Raw genomic sequence first — 23,131 nt, forward strand, 5'->3', positions numbered from 1 at the left:
CATCGTCCGGTATTCTAAAAACAAAATACATAACGTTTCGCGTATCTCTTTCCGTCCTCGTGTGAAGGGGGGGGACACCTACTCTGTCGGGTCTCTTAAAAAGAGATAATCTCAATCACTGGCCAGTCCATATCAGTAGAACTACAGCTATATAAACACGTGAGACCGGGCTATATCGAAGGGAGATAACAGGAAAATGTGCAATAAAATTATGATAAAGCGTGCACCTACATGAAACTAAGAGAGGAAGGTGACAATTTTATGTGACAAACCAAGTCCATGAGAAATCGTGCATAGGATTCAGTGGAGAATTTGTTAAACTTTTTGTACCTACCGCCGCACACCATCTCAGAACACTTTAGAATATGCGTTTAAAATTGCTTAATGCTATCTCAATCTTACATGAAACAAAAGTAATTATCATCCTGCCGGACTAAGACAAGGATGTGAGATGTCTTCATTGTTAGTACTATTTATTTGTTATATCACGTAAATAGTAAAAGACGGGAAGAATCAGGACTTTATGCAGGCAGTATCTCACGACGTAGCATGGTATCAACATTGCCGGGATATCCTCAGTGAATCCGAGAAACAGCTAAAGAGAATAGCACAAAGTGCGTAAAGTTGTTTCAATATATTCCTGTTGCAAATGTAAAATATATGGCAATGAAGGTGAAAGCAATATTGCATTGAAAGATAATCATAAAATCGAACGGGTTAGAACATTTAAATATGGGATAATTCACTCGGAGAGGTTCCTCAATTAATAATTGTACGTCACGCAGTAATTTACTGACGAAAACGAAACTTGGCCAGTACATACCTTGGTAGATGGGAAGATAACTGGGGTACATCATCATCATCATCATCATCATCATCATCATTCGCACGACAGCCGTTTGTGAGCCCTAGCCTTCCTCAGGATTGCTCGCCAGTCTCTTCCATTTGATGCTACATTCCTCCAGTTTTTTACACCCAAAATTCTTATGTCCTGCCACACACACATTCTTCCCATCTTAATCTTGGTCTTCCCACTTTTCTATATCCTTCTGGTTTAGTATTAAGTATTTTCTTAATCGTTCTATTCTCGCTGGCACGTACTATATGTCCAGCCTATACAAGCTTTTTCACCTTTATAAATCGAATAATGTCTGGTTCATTAAATAGTTTGTATAGTTCATGGTTATACCTCTTCCTCCATATTCCAATTTCTTCCACTGGTCCAAAGATATATCTCAAGATCCTCCTTTCAAATATACTTAACAGTCTTTCATCCGATCCTGACAGTGGCCAGGTCTCAGAGGCATAAGATAGCACTGCTCTTATAAGTACTTTATACATCATAGTTTTGGTTTTCCTGGGTATTAGTTGGGATTTCAGGTGTTTCCTAAGGCCATGGAGACATTTATTTGCCGCAAGTACACGCTTTTTTATTTCATCACTGATATCATTTTTACAGTTAACTTCTGATCCAAGGTAAGTAAAACTACATGCAACCTCAAATTTATATGAGCCAATTTCAATATATGCAGGTCCATTAGCACAGTCTTTCTTGGTTACCGGCATGCACTTTGTTTTATTTTAGTTAATTTGTAGATTAATTTTTTTTGCTGCTCTTTCCAAATTAAGAAAAGCTTCTTTCATAGATTTTTGTGTTCTACCAATTATATCAATATCATCTGCAAATGCCAAAATTTGAACTGACTTACAGAATATAGTTCCCCTTGTGTTGATGCCTGCATCTCTTAACTACCTTCTCTAATGCTATATTGAACAAAAGGCAGGCTATGGAATCCCCAAGTCGATCTCCATTTCTAGTTATTATAGGGCTGGACAACATATTCTGAATCTTAATTTGACATTGGGTCTATCTCATAGTGGTAACTGGGCTACAGAAGGTGTTAAAATGGGGTTCTCTCAGCCCGGAGAGGCAGGCCAGCACGACGCGAATCCGGCAGCCAGCATGGCTAAAGAGATTTCAGCAATCGCAGAAATGGGGCGAACAGGGCACCGGGTTATGTAGCGAGGTAGACATTGTAGCCAAATTTCGTCTTCATCAATAAATTATTGCATGATTTATAAATTTTAATTCGGGGTCTCCTCCAAATGAATCACCCGGTATCTTAGAAACACTAATTCAGGCAGGTGCAGTCTGAAGCTGAACAGTGCTATCATCTAGCGATAATTTAGGGCAGTATTTCTCAACTACCGGGCCCCGGCCCAGTACAGGACCCTGGCAACAATTATACCGAACTCTCGTCTTACAGAAAAAGAATTTACGGGGCCGCGGTCTTAAAAGGTTGAGAATCACTGATCTGGGATGCATCGCCGTGGCTTTGCTTGCCTGGCTTAACCTATGACCCCTATGACGCCGAAGACGCAGGCAGTTATGTTGGTTATGTTCCTCCGAAACGCCGGTGAACTTCTACCGTACTACACGGCGTTATATCCCAGAAGAATGGTATATTTCGTAGTCACTGGTGAGCTGGTGAATAACCTCTAAACCAAATTCAGCAAGAAATGTTTGTAGGATGAGTAGTAGAGGTGAAACTTGAACCTTGCAATATGGCCTTGATGTTTCTTAGCGTTGCTTAGTGCGTAGAGGTCGTTGAGGTGGTGGAGGTTTTTGCGTACTTCACTGTCTTACAAGCAAAAGGAAAAATCACTGGTATTGTAACTTATACCGTAGAAATCTAAGATGATATCAAATAAAAGCACGAAAATTAATTTCGGAATATTGACAGGTACAGTGACTATCGATAACCTTTTACACGGTGTAATTTTATCATTTATTATGGTACCCAACGTATGGAAAGGTCACCCTACTAAGCTAGATGAGCTGATGTGAATGATCTAAATTATATACTAACCGCAACGGACTTTCCATAGGTCATATCGTATTAGATCTTCTCGAAGTTCTGCCTTTTGTGTTAAGATCATGAAACAGTTACTGGAAGGACTGGTGAAATAGGAAGCTATATAGTGGACATTTGTGAACACGAGGTTGCATAAACGCAAGGAGTGTCCTAGCCGGTTGAGTAACACCTTTTCAAGGCAGACTTACGGAGATGATAATAGAACGATTCTAACCTCTAACTGCTGTGGAATTTTATTTTCATTTACAGTTACCATGTAACACGAAGGGTAAGTGCTTGGGCAGAGCGATGAAGAGTAAAAATAACAATGGAAATATGAACAGTAACACCTGCAGTAATTTTCCTTTAGTATTGCCTTCTAAGAATCTAGGTAGTATTAGAAATTCGTAACCTTGCTGCCCACATACTCATGCTTATATTAGAGTGACCAGATTTTGTTGGTGAAAAAAAAGAGGACAGTGTGAACTAGACATCTGTGTAGACCCTTTTTTACATTTCCTATGGCTTTAGCTATTTTCTAACAATGCCTAATATAATACTAAATAACCAAATTTTTATGTAATCCAATCATAATGGAGATTTTTTTTTTGCCTGGAATGTAATAATAGAGAAGAATATCTCTTATGCATAACTGTGCTATTTCCCTACTTTAACAACAACAAAAACTTTTTGGGGATTATTGTCATGAAAGGTTTAATAAAGACAATTTTTATATGAAGTGACAGGATTGTAATTATAGCATTTTTGTTGAGATAAAATTGTATTTACAAAGGTGAATGTAAAGTTATTCCTGCGTTTAATTAAACACCATGCCATGAAGATGTGTCAAGGAGTGGAGGTATAACTCCACCATTCATCACCTCAGCACTAGATGGAAGTGAGTGGTCATCTTCACGCTCCAGCCACTTTATCCCAAGGGAAAGAGCCCTTGGTAACCATTGGATTGTAAGCTAGATCTGCCATCATTTAATGTGTTACTATTCCTAAAAGTATAGTTGATTGTTGAAATGCTCGGCTGAAGTTGAAGTAAATGTGTTTCTGTGTCAGAAACTTTATTAAAAAGTTTGGTTATTGATATGCCTTGTGAATTATTGTGATCACAGCTCTGTTACAAGATCATGTAGTTACTAACACCTGTCTCCAGTTGTAAGCATTGGTCAATCTGTAGCACAGCAGTGATGTAGGTAATAAATATCAGAATAGCCTGATGGAGGGTGGTTAGGCCGAAACATGTATGTACATGTATCATGTACATACATGATAATTTGTATATCTAGTTGCGTTGTTCCTCTTTTACATATATCGTAGTAGATGCTGAGTTGGAGGTGAGTCTGTGATTGGAGGAAACGGGAGCAGGGTGCTATGCAATAGGCAGTGGCAAAGCCTTTTAATATTCTGTGTGGCATGCCAAAGTCATACATTAAGCTCCAGTGGCAAAAGGCTAAGGGCAAGAACTGAGCCATAATTTTATGTTCGTCTGATGCAAATGACAAATATTTGGAAAGTCATAATGCATTAGCATAAACATGTGTTGTGCAGTGATAAAGTGCTTAAAATGTCAAAAAGTATGTAGATGTTTCACAGTTTGTTTTTTGCATTTTTCCACATGATGACTCTTAGCTCACTCTGTAATTTGTTTGTAACCAAGAAGTGAATACAAAGCTTGTCATGGGTGTACCACATACATCATAAACTTCACCAGCTGTTTTGGCAGTGTGTCACAGAGTGATTGGTTCTGTATATGAGTATATATCACTGCAGGACTGCCACCATAAAACCTTTTGACATAATTTAAAACCTCAGTTTAGTTACAGAAATTGATACAAACATGACTATATGTTTCCTATGTTACAGTTAGTGACAGTTGCTCCCAAGGAACAGCAGAAGACAGGAGTGGCACAAATCTTGCAGCTCTTATTATTAAAGGATTAATTCCCAATGGAAAAGTTGTTCTTCAGAACTGTGTGCCAGATGAAAAGGATTGCATTAAGGTAATTAGTAATTAAATTTAAACCTTAGTGGTAACGTAAAGTTCAGATGAAATTGTTATGAATTTGATATAAGTGTGCCCTTAGGGTTGTGAGATGTTGAGGTTCCCACATTTTCTATACAATCGGCTCATAGATGGCGGAAAGGTTGTCAGCCCTATGCGCCAGCCCCCTTTACCCCCACGAACATTCCAAGAATATTCCTGGTACTCAATTCTGATAGAGGCTGAGTCAACCCCAGGGCCATAGTGCGGTTGGAAGGATTAGGTGAATTGAAAAAATTCAGTGACTTCATCGAGATTTGATCCTGCGACCTTCCGCCTTGTAACATAGTGCCTCAACCAACCCTATGGGCCTCCACTGCCTGTTACAGGGATACATTTACATTACTTTACTTTATAAGTGTGCCCTTTACTCAGCACTTTCTGACTTAGGATGCCTTGTTTGGTATAAGACTCACATGAAACAAATTCAGAGCATGTCGTTTTGCTCAGAATAAGTCTATAGACAAATTCATTCTTTTTAATATTCTCAAATATAATAGGAAAACATTTCTATGAGCACTGTGTCCTCACTACTTCTAGTGGTAATGCAGAAATAATTTGTTTCCTGTGCTTTAGTTTTAAATGGAACAGGTTAATCACTATGAGTCATGAATATTTCTTCAGGAGTAGGAAATGTATCTATGTTTCTCACAGTGGTGCCTATTGAGTCATCTGGGTTTAGTACCGTACAACTGAGTGACAGCCCAACATTTCAGAGGAACATCTTGCCTCCACCTTTAGAGTTATAGAGTAAGCTAGCAGAAGCAGATGGCAGGCTCTTCAGCCCACAAGATGGAGGCTGTATATTCCTCCAAAATGTTGGGCTGTCTCCAAACTATATGGCATTATAACTCAAAAGACTGTGCCTTTGAGGAAGCAGTTTTCCATGATCTGCGTGAAAATCTTCCTGTGGTGGATATGCGTTAGAGACAGCAAAAAAAAAAAAAAGAAAAAAGAAAGTAAAGCTATTCATGTAACAGGCTGTGGAGACTCATAGGGTTGTGAGATGTTGAGGCTCCCACATTTTCTAGACAATCAGCTCATAGATGGCGATAAGGTTGTCAGCCCCCTACGCACCAGCCGCCCTTTACCCCTAGGAAGATTCCTGGTACTCATTTCGGTTAGAGGCTGAGTCGACCCCAGGGTCATAGTGCGGTGGGAAGGATTAGGTCAATTGAAAAAATCCAATGACCCCATCATGATCTGAACCCACGACATTCCAGCTTGAAGCATAGTTCCTCAACCAACTATGCTATCATGTGTCCCCATGTTAGAGACAGTACAAAACAAATCATTTAGTCCAATGAGTGTGGAAGATTATTGATATAAATTTAATCCTGTATTTAGAATGATGATGTCTGAGTGGCCAGTGCAGTAAGATGAATTTGTTGCTGGATTTCAGTGCAGTAAGATGAATTTGTTGCTGGATTTCAGAGGATCCTGGAGGAATGGACTGATAGAGAAGGTGTTGATGTTATTCTTACCACAGGAGGAACTGGTTTTTCTTCTCGTGATGTGACGCCTGAAGCCACTAAAGAAGTCATACATAGAGAAACATCTGGACTGACGTTTGCAATGTTTAAGAAAAGTCTTGACATAACACCATTAGCAATGTTGTCAAGGTAAGAATGTGTACATAAAATTATTTGTGTTTCGTTACTGAAGACGCCATTCGGATTGTTAATTGGTTTTGTTTAACAACCTACAAATCTCGGCTACAATTAATTACAATGCTGTTGCGGGGTTTCACACTTTATAACCCTATTCGCAATAATCAGTTCACTCTGTCCTCAGTAGTCTACACGTATTAATTACGATATGGGAGCTATACAAGTGTCACTGTGTTACACACTTCCAATTAATTCTCAGTTATCACAAACTGTCACTGATTATCACACACTAACTCGTAACTTGCCGCTGGCTAGATTCCAACTCAACTTCTACTGCTCACTGCTGGCTAGAGAACTGTCTTCGGCCGCTGATACACTTTTAACTGTCTCCGGGGACGGCTACACGTTAACTCTCCTCGGCGGCTGTGCAGCTCCCTTATATAGCCGCAGTGCTTGGCTGTTACGTAAAGAGTGCTGCTGTTGCCTGGCGCCATGTCGTCACCGTGGGGAGGGCGGCGGGATGTTGACTTGCCTATTACCATAGGGTGACGTCAGCGCTACAATGCCGCCACGTACCGCTGGGGAGGCGGGGTTACCCTCCGTTGCGCAACATGTCACAATATTTATATAAATATAATATAATTTTGTGTAATGGTTGTGTATAATGAACCGCATATTTGATGAACCCTTCTGCTGTGACCTGTGTAGGAGGCATTGAAGAGCCACTCTGGCAGATTTATTCAATTCAGGTTGTGTGTCTTTTATGACCCCCTGTATTCTAAAAATGTTACTTCTGTTAACTCCTAGAATGCATTTCACTGCCACCAGCATGTATTCAATATCTGAACTCTCTGTTACAGCCATATATTTGGTCTTCAATAATTTCTTAAAATCTTCATCATCACTTCCATTATTGTCATAGTAGCAGCAGCAGTAGCAGTAGCACTCATCATAATGATCATCATCATCGCTGTTGTCATCATTATTGGCATGCTCATTCTGGCACATATTGTTAGTCCTTCCTCTTCAGGAACACTGGACAACCAGGTCCACACTTGTTAGCAGTTTTACATCTTTATTTTAGTGGTGATATACAAGTTAAAGAATTGAACTAAGTCAGGCCTGATGATATAATCAGGTTAATTTTTATTAGTTTCTTCTGTATATATGTGTGATTATTATTTCTGCCAAATCTTTTTTAATGTCTCGTTCATCTTGCGGATTATGACATTTTCAATATCTGGGTTCGAAATGTTTCCTAATCCCCAATCTGAACTATAATAAAGGGCCTGTTTTGTCTGATGATGATGTATAGACAAATAGCAATAACTGCCCCTCCCCAGTGTGTTAATGGAATTTTGCATGCACATTTTAGTTGGGGTGAGTCACTTGCACATTGATTCCTAAGCATCCTGCTTTGTTGTGTTTTGAGTGGGACATTGTTTTTGTTTGATTTGAAAAGTTCTTGACACCATGTCTCTGAACTGGCATCATTTGGCAGCTCTGCATGTTGATGTATCATTTTTATGGGCTGCATGTTAGGTATTTTAGTCATATAATTTCTTTTCCTGCCCATCGTATTCCCAAAATGAAAAACTGTATTATACCTGTCTTAAAGTAAAATAAGTATTCTGTATAAATCTTAATAGTTCATATTTCAGTTCAGTGTAATACACAGATAAATTCCTTGCCGTAAGCATAGTGGATTTATATTAAACTGAAGTTGTCATAGTTTGTTGTATGTCTGGTAGTAGATGCATCTGGTCTCTCTTGTTAATATTAAAACTACAAAGTGAATCATTTTTTAGTCACAGCCAATAACTCAGACCAAATGGTCTAAAAGTGCAGTATTTTAATGAACCAGAAAGTACTGAAATGCTTGTCAAGTCTTAAACAAGAAGACTAAAGGTAAAGGTAAAGTCGGTTCTTTGCTTAACTAATTAAGCACTACGCCATGGGGGAGTGGATTTATAGATCCATGTATTCTTGATGTCACTAGTTGAAGTTGAGTGGTCAGCTTCACACTGCAGCTGCTTTGTCACCACAGAAGAGCTGGGTGGGCTGCAGAACTAGTCTTAATGATGAGAGGAGAAATATCTAGCTTCTACCAGGACTCAAACTCTGACACCTCAGCTGTACAGCCCATAACCAGTTTCTGTACCTACTGCACCATCCCAGCTGCAAGGAAGCTACAAGATGCAAATAAATCATCACCTTAAATGAATTCTGTCTTCTGGTATATAACACTGTGTAGTCTGTTGAAATCTGATAGAAGTTATGGAGGAGCATGTTGCCTCCATCTTCAGGTTCGGAGAATAAGACAAGCAAGAAACCAGCATGAAGCAGCTAGCAAGCAGAGTAATCCACTTGCCAAAAGCTAGAGTTTATACAGGAAACAGGAGGAAACTGCAGGCTAACTTGTCTGTTCACAGAACAGAGTGGACCAGCAGGAGACAAGACAAGGATAACTAGCTGGTGCTGATGTGGGTACATGGGGGAGACAAGTAGTAAGTGTGTGGAGTGCAGAGAACTGAGGATGGGAAGGGAATTCATGTGCTTGGGTTGTAGAGCGAAAGTAGTGGAAGGAGGCCAGGACAGGGCACAACCACCACTATGAGAACCTAATTTCTACCATTACGCTAAATAATATTTAGCATGCATTCCTTATTTTGGAAAAGTAAAAGTAGGATTATGAGTTCAGCATGCTGTTCTGTATGTCTGTGAATTCCCCCTATCAACTTTTGAATGCCTGAACCAATGTCTGTGAAACCTGGTATGTGTATCATGGCACCTGACCCCATCTCAGTGAGATGCTTTATAAATTACTCCCATCGGTCTGCGTGTCTGTATGTGTATCCTCCTATTGTTGCTAAGCATTGGCTTCATAAAACATTACTGTGGCAAGAACTATCCACGCAACAATAGAAAAATTGTTGCATGTGTGGGAACATCCCACGTACTATCACGCTGTTTCGCCGATCAACAGACAACACTCACTCCTAAGTCAATAGCACATTGCTGTCAGCTCTCATATTTATACAGCACTCGCAGTCCAGCTCACTTTTCACCATCACGCACACTAACCAATCACATTGCTGCCACCACTCATATTTATACAGCACTCGATGCCCAGCTCACTCGTAATCATTACGCGTGCTAGCCAATCAGCACTCACAGTAGCAACTACAAGTCTAAACTCTGCCCACCAAGATTGGTATAAAAGACAGAGCTCCAACCCAGCAATGATCAGTGACCTCATCAGCCAGTCAGCCATCACACTTAGTCCAGAGCGATCGGTCTTTGGAGTATCGACAAATCCCACACATGCATTGTTTTCTGTGTGGCCTATGCCATATTAAAGGAAAGTAAGTTAATTCTTCCCAGAACTTCTAGTTGTTTTGTCATTGTTCAAGTTGTAGGTTATAAACCACAAATGTAGCCAGGCTATGCTCCTGTTCAACTGGCAGAGAGTTTGAGAGGTTTTGGTAATATCTCACTCTGAAATGATTGATGTGATATGAAGGTGTACAGAGGCTTAAACCAAGACTAGTGCAGTTGGGTAAGCAATAAGAGAACACATTAAGTATTGACCACTGCAGGGTACTGTGTGTGTCACTCACTTTGTGTGACACATGAAAATGAATACTGTGTCATACAGATACTTTCATCGCACACTTTCGTCTACTTGTGGTATATTTAATTACCTTAATGTGAATTAAATTATCTTCTTTTGGAATTAATGAAAATAGTGCGTCAATCACCAGATTAGTTTGATTGATATAATGAGATTCTTTAACTTATGCTAGACTGAGGTCAAATTTTCCATTTAGCTGCAAGATGGAGGGCTTCATGAACAAATTAGAAATAGTAGACTAGGATGCATGGTCAGTCTTCCTTTAAAAGTTTTGAATAGGGAACTATTCAAAAACCTAAAAATATTGCCAATGTATTCACAGTATATATACTCTATAATTCTGTTTGTTGTAAATAATAGACACCTATACAGTTCAAACTATGAGACCCACAATCTCAATACTAGACATACCACAAATTTGCACCTTCCCACATCACGCCTAACAGTCTTTCAGAAAGGACCATATTACTTTGGTATTAAGACTTATAACCACCTGCCATCCAGAATCAAGAGTATGAGTAATGATGTGAAACTATTTAAACTGAGGCTAAAANTTGACACCTTCTATCCATAAACGTTGGCACTAACTTCGCCAACAAGCGGTGGTCGCTTGGTTGGTGTAGTTCGCTTGCGGACTAAAAAAGCACTGAGTTTTTCTTTTGTTTTGTTTGTTTGATAGCCAGCAGTTAAAGTCTCCCAATTTGAATATCAGCCAATCACAGTGGCTGCATGGTCTAAGGCGTGAACTCTCTTTGCCCACTCGAACACTGGAGTTGTGGGTTCAAATCCCACTCGAGGCATGGATGTGTGTGTGTTATTCTGTGTGTATGCTGTCCTGTGTGCAGGTAGCAGCCTTGCAACAGGCTACTCATCTATCCAAGGAGTCCTACCAACTGTGTATAGCATTAAGAAGATGAAAAAATGGCCAAGGTCCAAAGGGCTGTAGATCCATACAGAGAAAGTTGAAAATCACTCGCAATTGTAATTGGGGAATGCAAGAATTTTGTGCACTCCAAGCTGTTTAAGGCAGCCCACTGGAAGCTGGAGGAGAACATCCTTAGTTCAGGTTCGTGAAACTGAGGAGAGATGCTTGACTTAAACATTCTGTAAATTTCAGTAATTGAGTTTGGATGCTCCTAAGTGCCATCTTGTCACAAATTCAGAACTGAAGTGAAGTCAGTACACATTCTCGTATTCTCTTATATCCTCTTGGCATGGACCATGCACAGAAAACAAAGCCCCTCTGTTGTTGTATGTTGGACCGTGTTTATAGAACTGTTGCCTGGCAACATGTTGATTGAATCTGTTACATTATTATGAAAATAACTTTCCCTTAAAATCTTGCTGCCACGCTCAAACCAAGGTGCATCGTTTAAAATCAGTTTCTGAAAGAAGGGAACATCGTAACAAGGATGTTTCATGTACTCTGCTTTTACTAGTCACATGATTGCAATTAACACACAAATTATTTAACTTACTTGCACTCATTAACATAGAGACAGAGTCAGTATTTGTAGGCCAACACAACACTAAGCACTCGGCTGGTGCAGTGAAAATTGCATTAATGTCACACAGATGACCAACCAGCACCACCAGATCTAACAAAACGTTTTGATTTATTTTATACCTAGCTTGTTACAAAGTACAGTTTTATTTCCACCCCTCACTTACACAGCTTTGCTAGAAAAGAAGACTGACCTTTCCCCTTTGTGAGCCACATGTCAATGGTAGCACTCATAAGAGCATGCATAAATGCAGGAAAGTGAACATATTTCACAGATTACATGGCTCAGGTCTGTGGTTCAGATGTTATTTAAAAGGCTTGATTTGGGTTCTGGTTCAACAAAATTATGTGGTTTGGTGGTTTGGTTCAAAGCCCTACTCAGGAGGAAGGCCTTGTGAAGTATGTTGTGCCCTCTGCAATTTAAGATTAATGAGCAAATTGCACATCCTAAAAAAAAAAAAAACAGGACATGTGCATCAATTTTTGCCTCAGACTGGGTGTAATTTCCACAGAACCCTACAACTTGTTAAAGCTTGATGTTAGAGAGGAAATAGTGAACAGAACTCAGACGATTAATTCGTCTTCCAAATATCAAATTTGACTGACATCATTTAATGATGTTGAGCATTCAAGATTTCCATCCATAAGCAAAACTGGTGAAAACATGACATAAATTAAGGAAATTTTTCATGAAAACAGATGTGTCATTATCTCAAACATGGCAAATGACGTGGAAATCTCATTTGGATCAGTGCATTTTGACATGGGATGTCAGTATGGGCTGGATTGCCTTATTTTAAGACAGATGAGTGAAAGCAGAATTATGTCTTTGTGTATTAGGATCTCCAGGAAAAACTTCTGAGAGACTCTCAGTTTCTTTCAGAGGTGATCACAAATGATTAAATATGGGTTTATGGTTAAAACCCTAAAATAAAGGAACAGTCTCCTCAGTGAAGAGGTCATTGTATGCATGTCCAAGAAGGATCAGATAGATTTGTACCAGTGAGAAGAGCATGATCACCTACTGGAATTTATTCATCCAGCCCACCTGAATGTGTTTTTCAACGTTCGTAGAATTGTACATTCACGGATTTGGCCAGCAGGTGTAAAACATTAACCAGTATTTCTCTTCTGTTCTACAGCATGCATGAGAACATGTATGGCTAGAACATCTTGAGAAATTGATTATTGGAGATTTAGTGCTTGATCACAGAATTGCTTCTGCTTCCTGTGCTATGTCTGTGCACAGAGATTTGGCTAAACATGGCATAACTGTTTTGTCACACCCTCTGTACTGTCCAGATGAACTGCCATGTGACTGTTTTCCATTCTCATAAATTCAAGTTTTCACTGCAGAAGGGAAGTTTCATGGCAACAGCAACATTAAAGAACACTTGCCAAATTCAAGATACAGGATTTCTGTAGATGCTTCCAACCATGGTATCAAGTCACAAAGGCGCGACCTTGAAGGAGACTGTATGGAATAGTAAACATAATAATGGATAGAAATAAATGCAGTCCAGATATTATTCGAGCATGTCACGTAACTCCAACCCAAGTAAAGTGAATAAAATAAATCTTAAATGAACATTTTATTATGTACCTTAGTTACCCTAAGGAAGTAGAAAAATAAAATGTCTTCATTTTGTTTGTTCCATATTACAGCAATAATTTTGAGACTTTTGTAACATTATTCTTTAAAATGAAACAGAGAAATCTGTGTTGAATGTCATTTACTTTGCTTGAAATGTACAAAATTAAGGCATGTGGCACTTAATATGTTATCTTATCATATGTGCTGACAATTGTACATTGTAACTGAAGACAATGGAAGACCTTATCATTGTTTTTAATTCTGCTTAATTATCAGAGCAACCACAGGTATCCGCTACAGCACCTTGATTATCAATTTGCCCGGTAGTGTAAAAGGATCCCAGGAATGTCTTGAGAGTGTGGCTATTTCTTTATCTCACGCTGTTGCTGTGCTCAGAGACAGAATTGCAGAAGTGAAATCCACACACACACTGATTCAGTCAAATATGGGAAATTGCCCTAGTCACAGACAAAAGCACAGTCATCAGGAACATCATCACTATCATGGGAACAGCAAGGTAAAGTAAATAAAGTATCTTCCTGAAGATACCACCTATATTTAGGGAGATGATGTCCATGAATTTCTGAAATTTAATCAAGATTGTTTGAGCCATATTTGAGAAAATAGCTATTTTGTTTTGGAGGTTCATGTGAAGGGTCCCTGTTTTAGGAACTAGAATGGTGGTATTCACTGCATATTGACCTGTGATAGATGAACTCTTGAATACTGGATTTGAATAGAATCTGCCCAACTGTTCAGGCATTAGCCCCCCCCCACACACACACACACCACTTTTACATTCAGAAGGGCTCAAAACTTTGAAGTGTGTCAGTATATTAAGATCAGTGTTTCATCATACATACATACATCATCATCATCATCAGTAATCTGTCAGACAACAGGTCCACAGTCTCTTCCAAAACAATTCCTCCACGTGATGTGCTCTAGAGCTTTCTCCTTCAAATGACAGTATCCTCTTCTGTCCCCAAGGTCATCCAGCATCTTCCTCGTCTTCTTCCTCGTCTTCCTGTCACTTCTATCCGCCCCTCTATTTTTCCTTCAATAACTTCTTTTAGAAGGCAGTTTCTGCGTAAAACATGGCCAATCCAATTAGCCTTCCTTTTTCTTATTTCGTGTAGGATATTCCTCTGCTCACTGACTCTAATTAACAGTTCTTCATTTCTCACATAATCGGTCCAACTGATCTTCTCCATCCTTCTCCAACACCACATTTCAAAACTTTCCAGATGTTTCTGATCTACTGCTCTAAGTGTCCATGTTTCAGCCCCATACAGAGCTATGCTCCAAATGTAGCATTTCACCAGTTTCTTCTTCAAATTTAAGTCCAATTTGCTGGTAAAAAGATTCTTCTTCTTGCAAAATGCAGCTTTTGCCATTGCAATCCTGGATTTAATTTCAGTAGTACACCTTCCATCATATGTTAACAAGCTACCCAAATATTTAAAACATTTCACATTCTCCACTTGTTTTTGGTCTATCTTTATTGTGACTGGGGTTGGTTGTCTCGAAATTTTCATTACTTTTGTTTTCTCCACATTCATTTCCATGCCATAGCACCTTCCAATTTCAATTAGTCTATCAATCATGCCCTGTAGCACAGTTTCTTCCTTAGCCATTAACACAAGGTCATCTGCATATTTCACAGTTTGAATAATTTGCCCTCCTACTTTGAAGTCACCGAGCCCATCCAGAGCTTCCTTGGTAAGGCATTCGCTGTACAAGTTGAACAGAATTGGTGATAAACAGCATCCTTGTCGAACTCCTCTTCCAATCTGCACACTTCCTGTCTCCCCCCTGTCCAGTCGTACTCTAACTTTCTGATCCATGTACAATTTGCTAATCAATCTTCTTTCATGCCAATCGATACCTGTTTCTTTCAGGATCTGCATTAATTTGGTCCAGTTTACCCGGTCAAATGCCTTCTGCCAGTCTATGAAGCAAACACACAGTTCTTCATCTATCTCCAAAGTTCGTTCCGCTATAATTCTCATCATCCCAATTGCATCCCTGGTTCCTTTTCCTCTTCTAAATCCAAACTGATCTTCTCCAAGTACATCCTCTATTTTCCTTTCAATTCTTCTTTTAAGTATCTTTGCTATTATCTTTGCTGTATGTGCAATAAGACTTATTGTGCGATGGTCGCTGCATTTTGTAGCTTTTGTCTTTTTCTTTAAGGCAATCATTGTAACTTCTGTAAAGTCCTTGGGCCACTCTCCACTTTCATATATGGTGTTCATTAGTTTTGTCAGTGTTTTCAAACCACCTTCTCCCAGTAACTTGAGCACATCTCCAGGTACATCATCATCTCCTGTAGCCTTTCCCTTCCTCATTTCCTTGATAGCTTTTTCCACCTCACTTTGTAAAATATATGGTCCTTTCTCGTCTGTATCTACTTCTTCTTCCGGTTCAACTTCTAAGGTTTCTGGCCGATTAGGTCGATCATATAGTTCTGAAATATAATTTTCCCAAATTTTCAGCACTTGCCTCTGATCTACTATTCTATTCCCCTGGGAGTCTTCGATGCCAACATTTTGAATCCCATGATTCTCTTTCCATCCTAGTTCTTTTGTCTTCATGTACATCAAATCATAACGGCCTGTTCTTTGAAATTCCATAATCTCATTACATATCTTCTCAAGATATTCCTTTTTGGCCCTGTCCGTGGCTCTTTTCAATTCATTCCTCAGTCTCCTGTATTTCCTCCTGCCTTCTTCATTGTTGACATTCTTCCATTTCCTTCGCTCCTCCATTTTACTCATCATCTCCTGTGTAACCCATGGTTTTCTTGCTATCTTCTCAACTTTACCTACCAAATCACTGATAGTATCTAACATGCATTCTTTTATATCGTTCCACTGCGCTTCAGCATTTCCGCTTTCACCTTCAATTGCACCGAGTTTCTCTTCTAGAGTCTCTTGCACGCTTTGTCTTTGAGCATATAACTTCTCCAAATCCCATCTGGGTCTGCGCTTTCGAAATCCTATAATTTTCTTCAACCTGGTTCGGAACTTGGCAACCAGCAAGTTGTGGTCAGAGTCAATGTCTGCCCCAGGAAGCGTCTTCACATCCTTCACACTGTTTCTGAATCGATGTTTCACAAGGATGTAGTCCAGCTGATGCCTCTTCCAATCCCCAGGTGCCTTCCATGTGTAAATTCTTCTCTTTGGCTTCTTGAACCAAGTGTTGGTAACAATCAATCCATTTCGTTCACAAAAGTCAATAAGCATTTGACCTCTGTGATTCCGTCTTCCTAGTCCATGTGATCCAACAATATTCTGATATGGTTCATCTCCAACAATGCTGTTCCAGTCTCCCAATATGATGCTGTTTGTGTCTCCTCTTCCATCTTCCTGAAGAATTTCTTCAATTGTGTCATACACTTTTTCCACTTCATCATCTTCATACTCTGATGTTGGCATGTACACTTGTATAATCAGTATATCTACCGGTTCCGCCTTTAACTTCAGAGCAATAATTCTGTCATTACAAGCAATCTTCTTAACAACACTCCTCACTACACTTTTATGCACCACTATTGCCACACCTCTTTCAGCCCGTTCACCTCCGGAATAATACACTGTATAATCACCGCTTCTTATTTCACCTTGTCCTTTCCACCGCACTTCGCTGACACCTAGAACAGACACTTCATTCTTCTGCATTTCCGTTTTCAAATTCTCCAATTTTCCTGCTTGATTCAAGGTCCTGACATTCCATGTTCCAATCTTGTATCCATGATGTTTCTTCTGATCTTCGCACTTTTTCTTGTTGTAACGCCTGCATGACATTTCCTCTAGAAACACTCCCCCCCGGAGATCCGATTGGGGGAGTAGTTTAGCTCCGGATTGTTTTGCCTCCAGAGGAAACATCTCGCATATATGGTATCTCTGTTTTTGGAAAGAGACTATCCAGGAAAAGTGATAATGTGGTAGTTTTTCCATTTGCTTTCCACATCGCAGTACAACAGCCGTTCAAACCACTCTGGTCACGCCTGTTGCTATACGAACTTGAACCATCTCGAGCATCATTTGCTCTGTGCTTCAAGTCGCTGCTGATGACGCTGCTTCCGGCATCAGTTTTTGGTGTCTCTCTTCGTCTGATGCCTACCCTTTGACCTGTCCAGCAAGGGAGGCCCTGCCCATAGCTACGCTACCGCTGGTATAGCTCTCAGGGTCCTTGGCAGACTCAAACCCCCTCACCATGATAAGGTGGAGACACCAACAAGGGGGGCATACATATATGAAAAATTAAAAAATTCTTTGGCCTCTGTTTTATACATTTATTTTCTACATTTGTTGACATATATGTATATATAAAATTGCTTTGGGTTTTGTGTTTGGAGTCTGTAATTTATAGATTATATTTAAACTGAAAAATAAATTTCTTCAATAGCTACTGATTTCACTAGTTCTCTACAGTTATTGCAATGGTGTGATTTGTAGGTTGATCCAACTCAAGTAGCTCGAAGGGCAAGAGAGTCTCCATATCCTCTTATAGATGTTGCCACTGCCCAGATGACTGTCTTAGAGCATGCTGAAGTACTAGGAACAGAGATGGTGGACTTCACTGAGGCTCTGGGCAGAGTGCTGGCTGAAGATGTGTTTGCCAAAGATCCTCTTCCTCCATTCCCTGCCTCCATTAAGGATGGTTATGCTGTGTTGGCAAGTGATGGAGCTGGAAAACGGCAAGTTCTGGGCAGCTCTATTGCAGGAGTCAATGTAAGTAAATTTGGAATTGTTCCTCTCTTTAACCTTCTGTGTACTGACAGTTTCTTTCATAACCACAGGTGCAGAGCCATAAACAGAATGGGCAGCTAATGTATGAACAGTGATGAAATTCACTCTGTAGAATAATGTAGCTAAGGTGACTATGATGTTAAATATATACTTGACTTATTAGGATACAGTGGCCGTGAAGTCTTAAGGCATGAAATGTCTTCGGCCACTCAAACACTGGAGTTGTGGGTTTGAATCCCACTTGAGGCATGGATTATTTATTCTGTGTTTGTGTTGTCCTGTGTAGGTATCAGCCTTGTGGTGGGCTGATCACTCATCCAAGGAGTTCTACTAACTGTCTAAGATTATGAAACTGAAGTGAGACAAAGCATTTCTTGGATGCCATGTCCTACAGAGGGAGCAAGAGGAATATGAATGAGTGAATGATGGTAACATTGAATCAAATGAAGTATGGCACAATAGAAGAAATGAAGACAAAGCTGTAGTGCATACAGGTCACTGTTTCTGATTGCAGCTTGAGTTGTGTTGATACATATCATCTTATCAGGAGAGATACAGAGTCATTTGACTGCTTGTGTCTAGTAGATACAAATGAGCCATTCACTGTTATTTCACTGAATGTTGTGACCAAGTGGTTAGCGCTCCTTCATATTTGGTAGATCCCAGGTTAAAGGAACTCGGCCCAGAGATCAGCTACTCACAGTAATAATTTCCATGATTTTTAATCAGCCACTGCAGATGAAATGGCAGTATAGTGTGTTGAAAGAAGCCATAACTCATTTCCTTGACGTCTTTTCTGATACAGCATTCATATCTAATTTTATATTTGATGCAGTATTGTTATTTCAGTTAATAAAAGAGTCTTTAAATGAACAAATTGTCAGTGTACATTAATTTGGAGACAGGAGCAGATCTTGGCAGGTGGATACTGCTACTTAGTTACTTAGTTACTTACTTAAGTACTCATGGAGCTGAGCCCTTCTGGAGGAGCCACCAATTCTGCAGCTACTCAAGAATTACCCAGCATTTTATGGAACCTGGAGGTTCATTGCCGTGTTCACAAGAGCCCTCCACTGGTCCCTATCCTGAACCAGATCTATCCAATCCATACCATCCCATCCTATCTCTCTCTAATATTGTCCACCCACCTATGCCTTGGTCTTCCCTGTGGTCTCTTTCCTTCTGGCTTTCCCACCAATATCTTATACGCATTCCTCATCTCCCCCATTCGTGCTACATGACCTGCCCACCTCATCCTCCTTGAATTGATCATTCTAATTATACTTGGAGAAGAGTACAAGTTATGAAGCTCCTCATTATGCAGTTTTCTCCAACCTCCTGTCACTTCATCTCTCTTTGGTCCAAATATTCTCCTCAACACCCTCAGTCTATGTTCCTTCCTTAATGTCAGAGACCAAGTTTCACACCCATACAGAACTACAGGAAAAATTATAATTTTGTATATTCTAATTTTTATGTTGTTGGACAACAGACAAGAAGACAAAAGGTTCTGGACTGAATGGGATACTGCTACAGACAAATTATATTGCTTTCAGCTCTAATAAGAATAATGAGGTGTCTCAAAGACCAGGACACACAGAAGAATACTGAATAGTTACCATTTGTTTATTTACCATGGCATTCAGTTTCTCAGATTATGTAGTGTTAGATGACATGATTAGTGAAGAATGTATTTGGAAGGATGAGGAAGGAAACGGTTCTGGCCTACCTAAAGATATCACAGCAGGTATAAGGGAAACAGGAAAACCTCAGGTAGATAAATTGGCCTGAGAGCTGATATTTGAACTCAGAACTTCCCAAACACAAAGCAGGAGTATGAAGCAGCTCCACTACCACATTCCATTAATGAATGAAATATAGTGTACTCCATTATACTCAAAAGTAATAAAATGTGACCAGGATATACATACAAGGTGATTTGTCTTAACTTGAGGAGCTTATATCTGAATTTGTTCCTAGTCAGAAATATCAGTAAAGAAAGGTGCTATTCTGAATGGTTAAGGAACAATGGATGTGTGAAATTACAAGAATAGTTTGGAAGCTGGACACGAAAATTTCATTTTGACAGCAATGTCTCATGTCATGTTCATGCACAACCTTCAATTTTATTGGTTTTTGTTGTATGTCAGAGTCTGCTGTCCATATTCTGTGTGTGATTATGCCTTTTATGTTTTCAAATGGCAGTAGGCAGATGGGGTGTATGTCAATGGGTTTTGCAGTAGGAATGCATATTGTAACAAATTTGCTCAAAGCCTTTCTAAGTAACAGCTTGGTAAATACGTTTCAACATGCAACGACGGAAGATGTGTCTCAGTGAAAGAATGTTATAGCTCATTGCTAAGCAACAGTCAGCATGCCAGTGAACTCACTGGCTAGAAGTCACGTGACTTGTGTTTTCTATGTGGAGCTTATATAACGAAGACCTGTTGTAGCTTAGATTAGTGCAGAGTGCAGTGCAGTTAAGAGTCCAGGAGAGTTTTTAGTTGAGTTCCAGGGTTCCAGGGTGATTGAACAAGAAGTGGCAAAGAAGACTTCATAGTGATCTGAAGTGCTAGTTTCTGCATTGAGATATGTTGCCAGGAGACGACTAGTGAAGACAGAGAAACCTGGTGCGTGTGAAGTGGTAAATGGAAAGTGTGTAAATCGGCAATAGCACTGTATCGATTGTAATTAAGAGAAATTGTAAGCAAAGTGCTAATAAATCTGATCTAGATCCCCTTATTTTTGTCACGCGTACCCCCTACACATGATGGTATTTTTTCAATATGAAGTTTAGGAAATAGAAGGTAAAGGTTTATTTAGTTTATATGTAGAGTTATTTATGTGGGGTTAAATGAAAAATCCTGGAAGAGGTCAGTTTCCTTATTGTTGATGGTCATATTAGTTCCTCATCTTTTCTTTCCATGGAAACTGATGCCTGTTGCTTTTTTTTAGCCTGGTGATCAAAGTGTTCTGCAGCCAGGCCAGTGTGTTAGAATTAACACAGGGGCACCTGTACCTGCGGGTGCAGATTGTGTTGTGCAGGTAGAAGATACCAGATTGATCCGGGAAGCAGATGATGGCAAGACTGAACTGGAGATAGAAATTCTCCTTCCTCCTAAAGTGGGCCAAGACATTAGGTACATGTTGTGTAGTGTTGAATGTTCTCCAAGTGAATAGCTGTTAGTCATTCTGTCCCTTATATTGACCTGTGCCTTGAATAAGAGCAGATTTTTGTAAGTTTTCTCATATTCATCTCAAGTTTGCTACTTGTTGCATATTTGTTGGTCTCACTTGTCTTGCAAACCATTTGTCATTTACTTAGCTCCCACTCTGGCATGTGTGTCACCCTGTCTCAGTGTTGGTGTCTTAATGTTAGGGTCTCCCAGTTGATAGCTCTTTTGTGCATGTTATCAAATAAATCTGTAGAAAATTAGAATTGTCCAGTTTGTGATCTGCCTTTTCATCTCTGCTGTTGTATTTGCAGCTGTCATCATCTGTGTTACATTTTTATTGTCATTTGAAACATTTACTCAGTCAAGTAGCATGTTGGGTAAAAGCATTTATATTTCCTAAAATTAATTGCCTGAAAATGGCAGTCCCTTTTAACACTTTGCAGACCGCGCACCCTTTAAAAGGTTTTTCGCTTTTAAACATGGCAGACCGTTCACATGTTAACAGGCTTTTAGAACATGATAAGTTGCAACACACTATACATCGCTCTGGCGCCACCTACATTGCACGCAGCCGCTTGCAGATGCATGATAAGACTCTGGAATGTTTAGTTAGCAGTCAGTAACTTGACCTTGCTGTTTACTTAACCGACTATAAAGGAAAATGCTTTGCCCTCTTCAAGCTGTGTGTATCAGCCAGTAGCTAGTGGGGAGAATGGATCAAGGACAAATTCTCCTCCGATGACCTAGCTGACCTGCCTTGTGAGATGCGTAGTAATGGATTAATTGTCATTCAGACAGCGACAGTGACGGGGGGCAACAAAGAATTGTGGTCACAGACAGTAAAAGTGACAGTAGCTCTGATGATAATGCGGGTAATAACATTGTGTGTAGTAACATTGTGGGGACAGCAAAAAATCTAAAAAAAAAATGTAAACTCTGATTCAAAATTGAAATACAAAGCATTTCTGATGAATGTGGCAAAGGCCTGGGCTACAGTCCAGATGGTGGCGGCAGAACCAGGGTCACACAAAGACTTAGTACGACCGGGGCCATCAACTCCCACCCCACAAAGGCCTCATGTGGACCTCCCAAGGAGACTCTTGAGTAATATGCGGAAAAATACCCTCGTGAAAATTGTGAAGAGTGAACATTCCAAGGGGAAGAATACTTCTAGGCAGTGCTGTGTTTGCACAGTTCACAAAAAAAGGAGTATGTCTACATTTGCAAGTTCTGTGTAATGCCACTTCACAAAGGGGAAAGTTTCCAGAAATATCACACCCTCAAGCACTTCTAGGAGCATTGGTAAGTGTTCTCCAAAAATTGTAGTTCAAAAAATTAATTAGGAGATTTTATATTAATTTTTAAAGTGAACAGTGCACAAGTTAGGGTAGTATGTTTAAAAATGCCAGTCCCCAGGCTGATTTAAATATTTAAATCACTGGTCTGAGAAGTGTTAAGAGAAGAGTCACGTTGTCAACAATTAAAGTTGGATGGGTTGTCAGATTTAGAATAGACATCACTGATATTATTGGAGTCACATAATACAGGGTATACACAAAAGGATTGTGCGGTTTCAAAAGTTAATAAAAAATTTATTTCTCAACTTACACAGGCACAACATTCACTGTCAGATGCAGCAACTGTCCAAGTTTCTCATGCGCTAATTAGAAACCTCCAATGTATGCACCCTGGGTCACACGACACACATCCACATGGTAATCAAACTCATCCCAGACCCAGTGTAGCATGTCCACTGTGCAGTGCATGCATTATCCGATCACAAAGTTCATGAATGGACGTGGGCAATGGTGGTACATAAACGCGGTCTTTAACGAACCCTCAAAGAAAAAATCGCACAGTCTAAGATCTGCCAAACGGGGCGGCCACAGGAGAAGGTTGTTATCTCCATTTGCAGCAGAGTTTGATTACCGTGTGGATGTGTGTCATG

At 39.8% G+C, this 23,131-nt stretch overlaps 1 protein-coding gene across 1 annotated transcript; it reads left to right on the forward strand.

Annotated features, from left to right (window-relative positions):
• The first annotated feature begins 2,571 nt into the window (after positions 1-2,571).
• LOC111861849 (gephyrin) lies at positions 2,572-21,378 on the forward strand. The gene is made up of 6 exons (XM_023846763.2): positions 2,572-2,744; positions 4,731-4,867; positions 6,343-6,530; positions 13,527-13,767; positions 17,714-17,989; positions 20,963-21,378. Exons 1-6 carry the CDS (start codon positions 2,699-2,701, stop codon positions 21,185-21,187), a joined length of 1,113 nt encoding a protein of 370 aa, XP_023702531.1. The 5' UTR covers positions 2,572-2,698; the 3' UTR covers positions 21,188-21,378.
• The last annotated feature ends 1,753 nt before the right edge of the window (positions 21,379-23,131 follow it).

Source organism: Cryptotermes secundus, unplaced genomic scaffold (genome assembly GCF_002891405.2).
Source record: "Cryptotermes secundus unplaced genomic scaffold, Csec_1.0 scaffold933, whole genome shotgun sequence".
NCBI lineage: Eukaryota > Metazoa > Arthropoda > Insecta > Blattodea > Kalotermitidae > Cryptotermes > Cryptotermes secundus.

What these genes read in the sequence shown, in the direction of transcription:
- LOC111861849 (XM_023846763.2), top strand. Translation starts at nt 2,699, where the DNA reads ATGATATCAAATAAAAGCACGAAAATTAATTTCGGAATATTGACAG. An exon ending in ACTATCATGGGAACAGCAAG is followed by an intron (nt 13,768 to 17,713) that starts GTAAAGTAAATA and finishes TGTGATTTGTAG; the next exon opens with GTTGATCCAACTCAAGTAGC. An exon ending in GCTCTATTGCAGGAGTCAAT is followed by an intron (nt 17,990 to 20,962) that starts GTAAGTAAATTT and finishes GCTTTTTTTTAG; the next exon opens with CCTGGTGATCAAAGTGTTCT.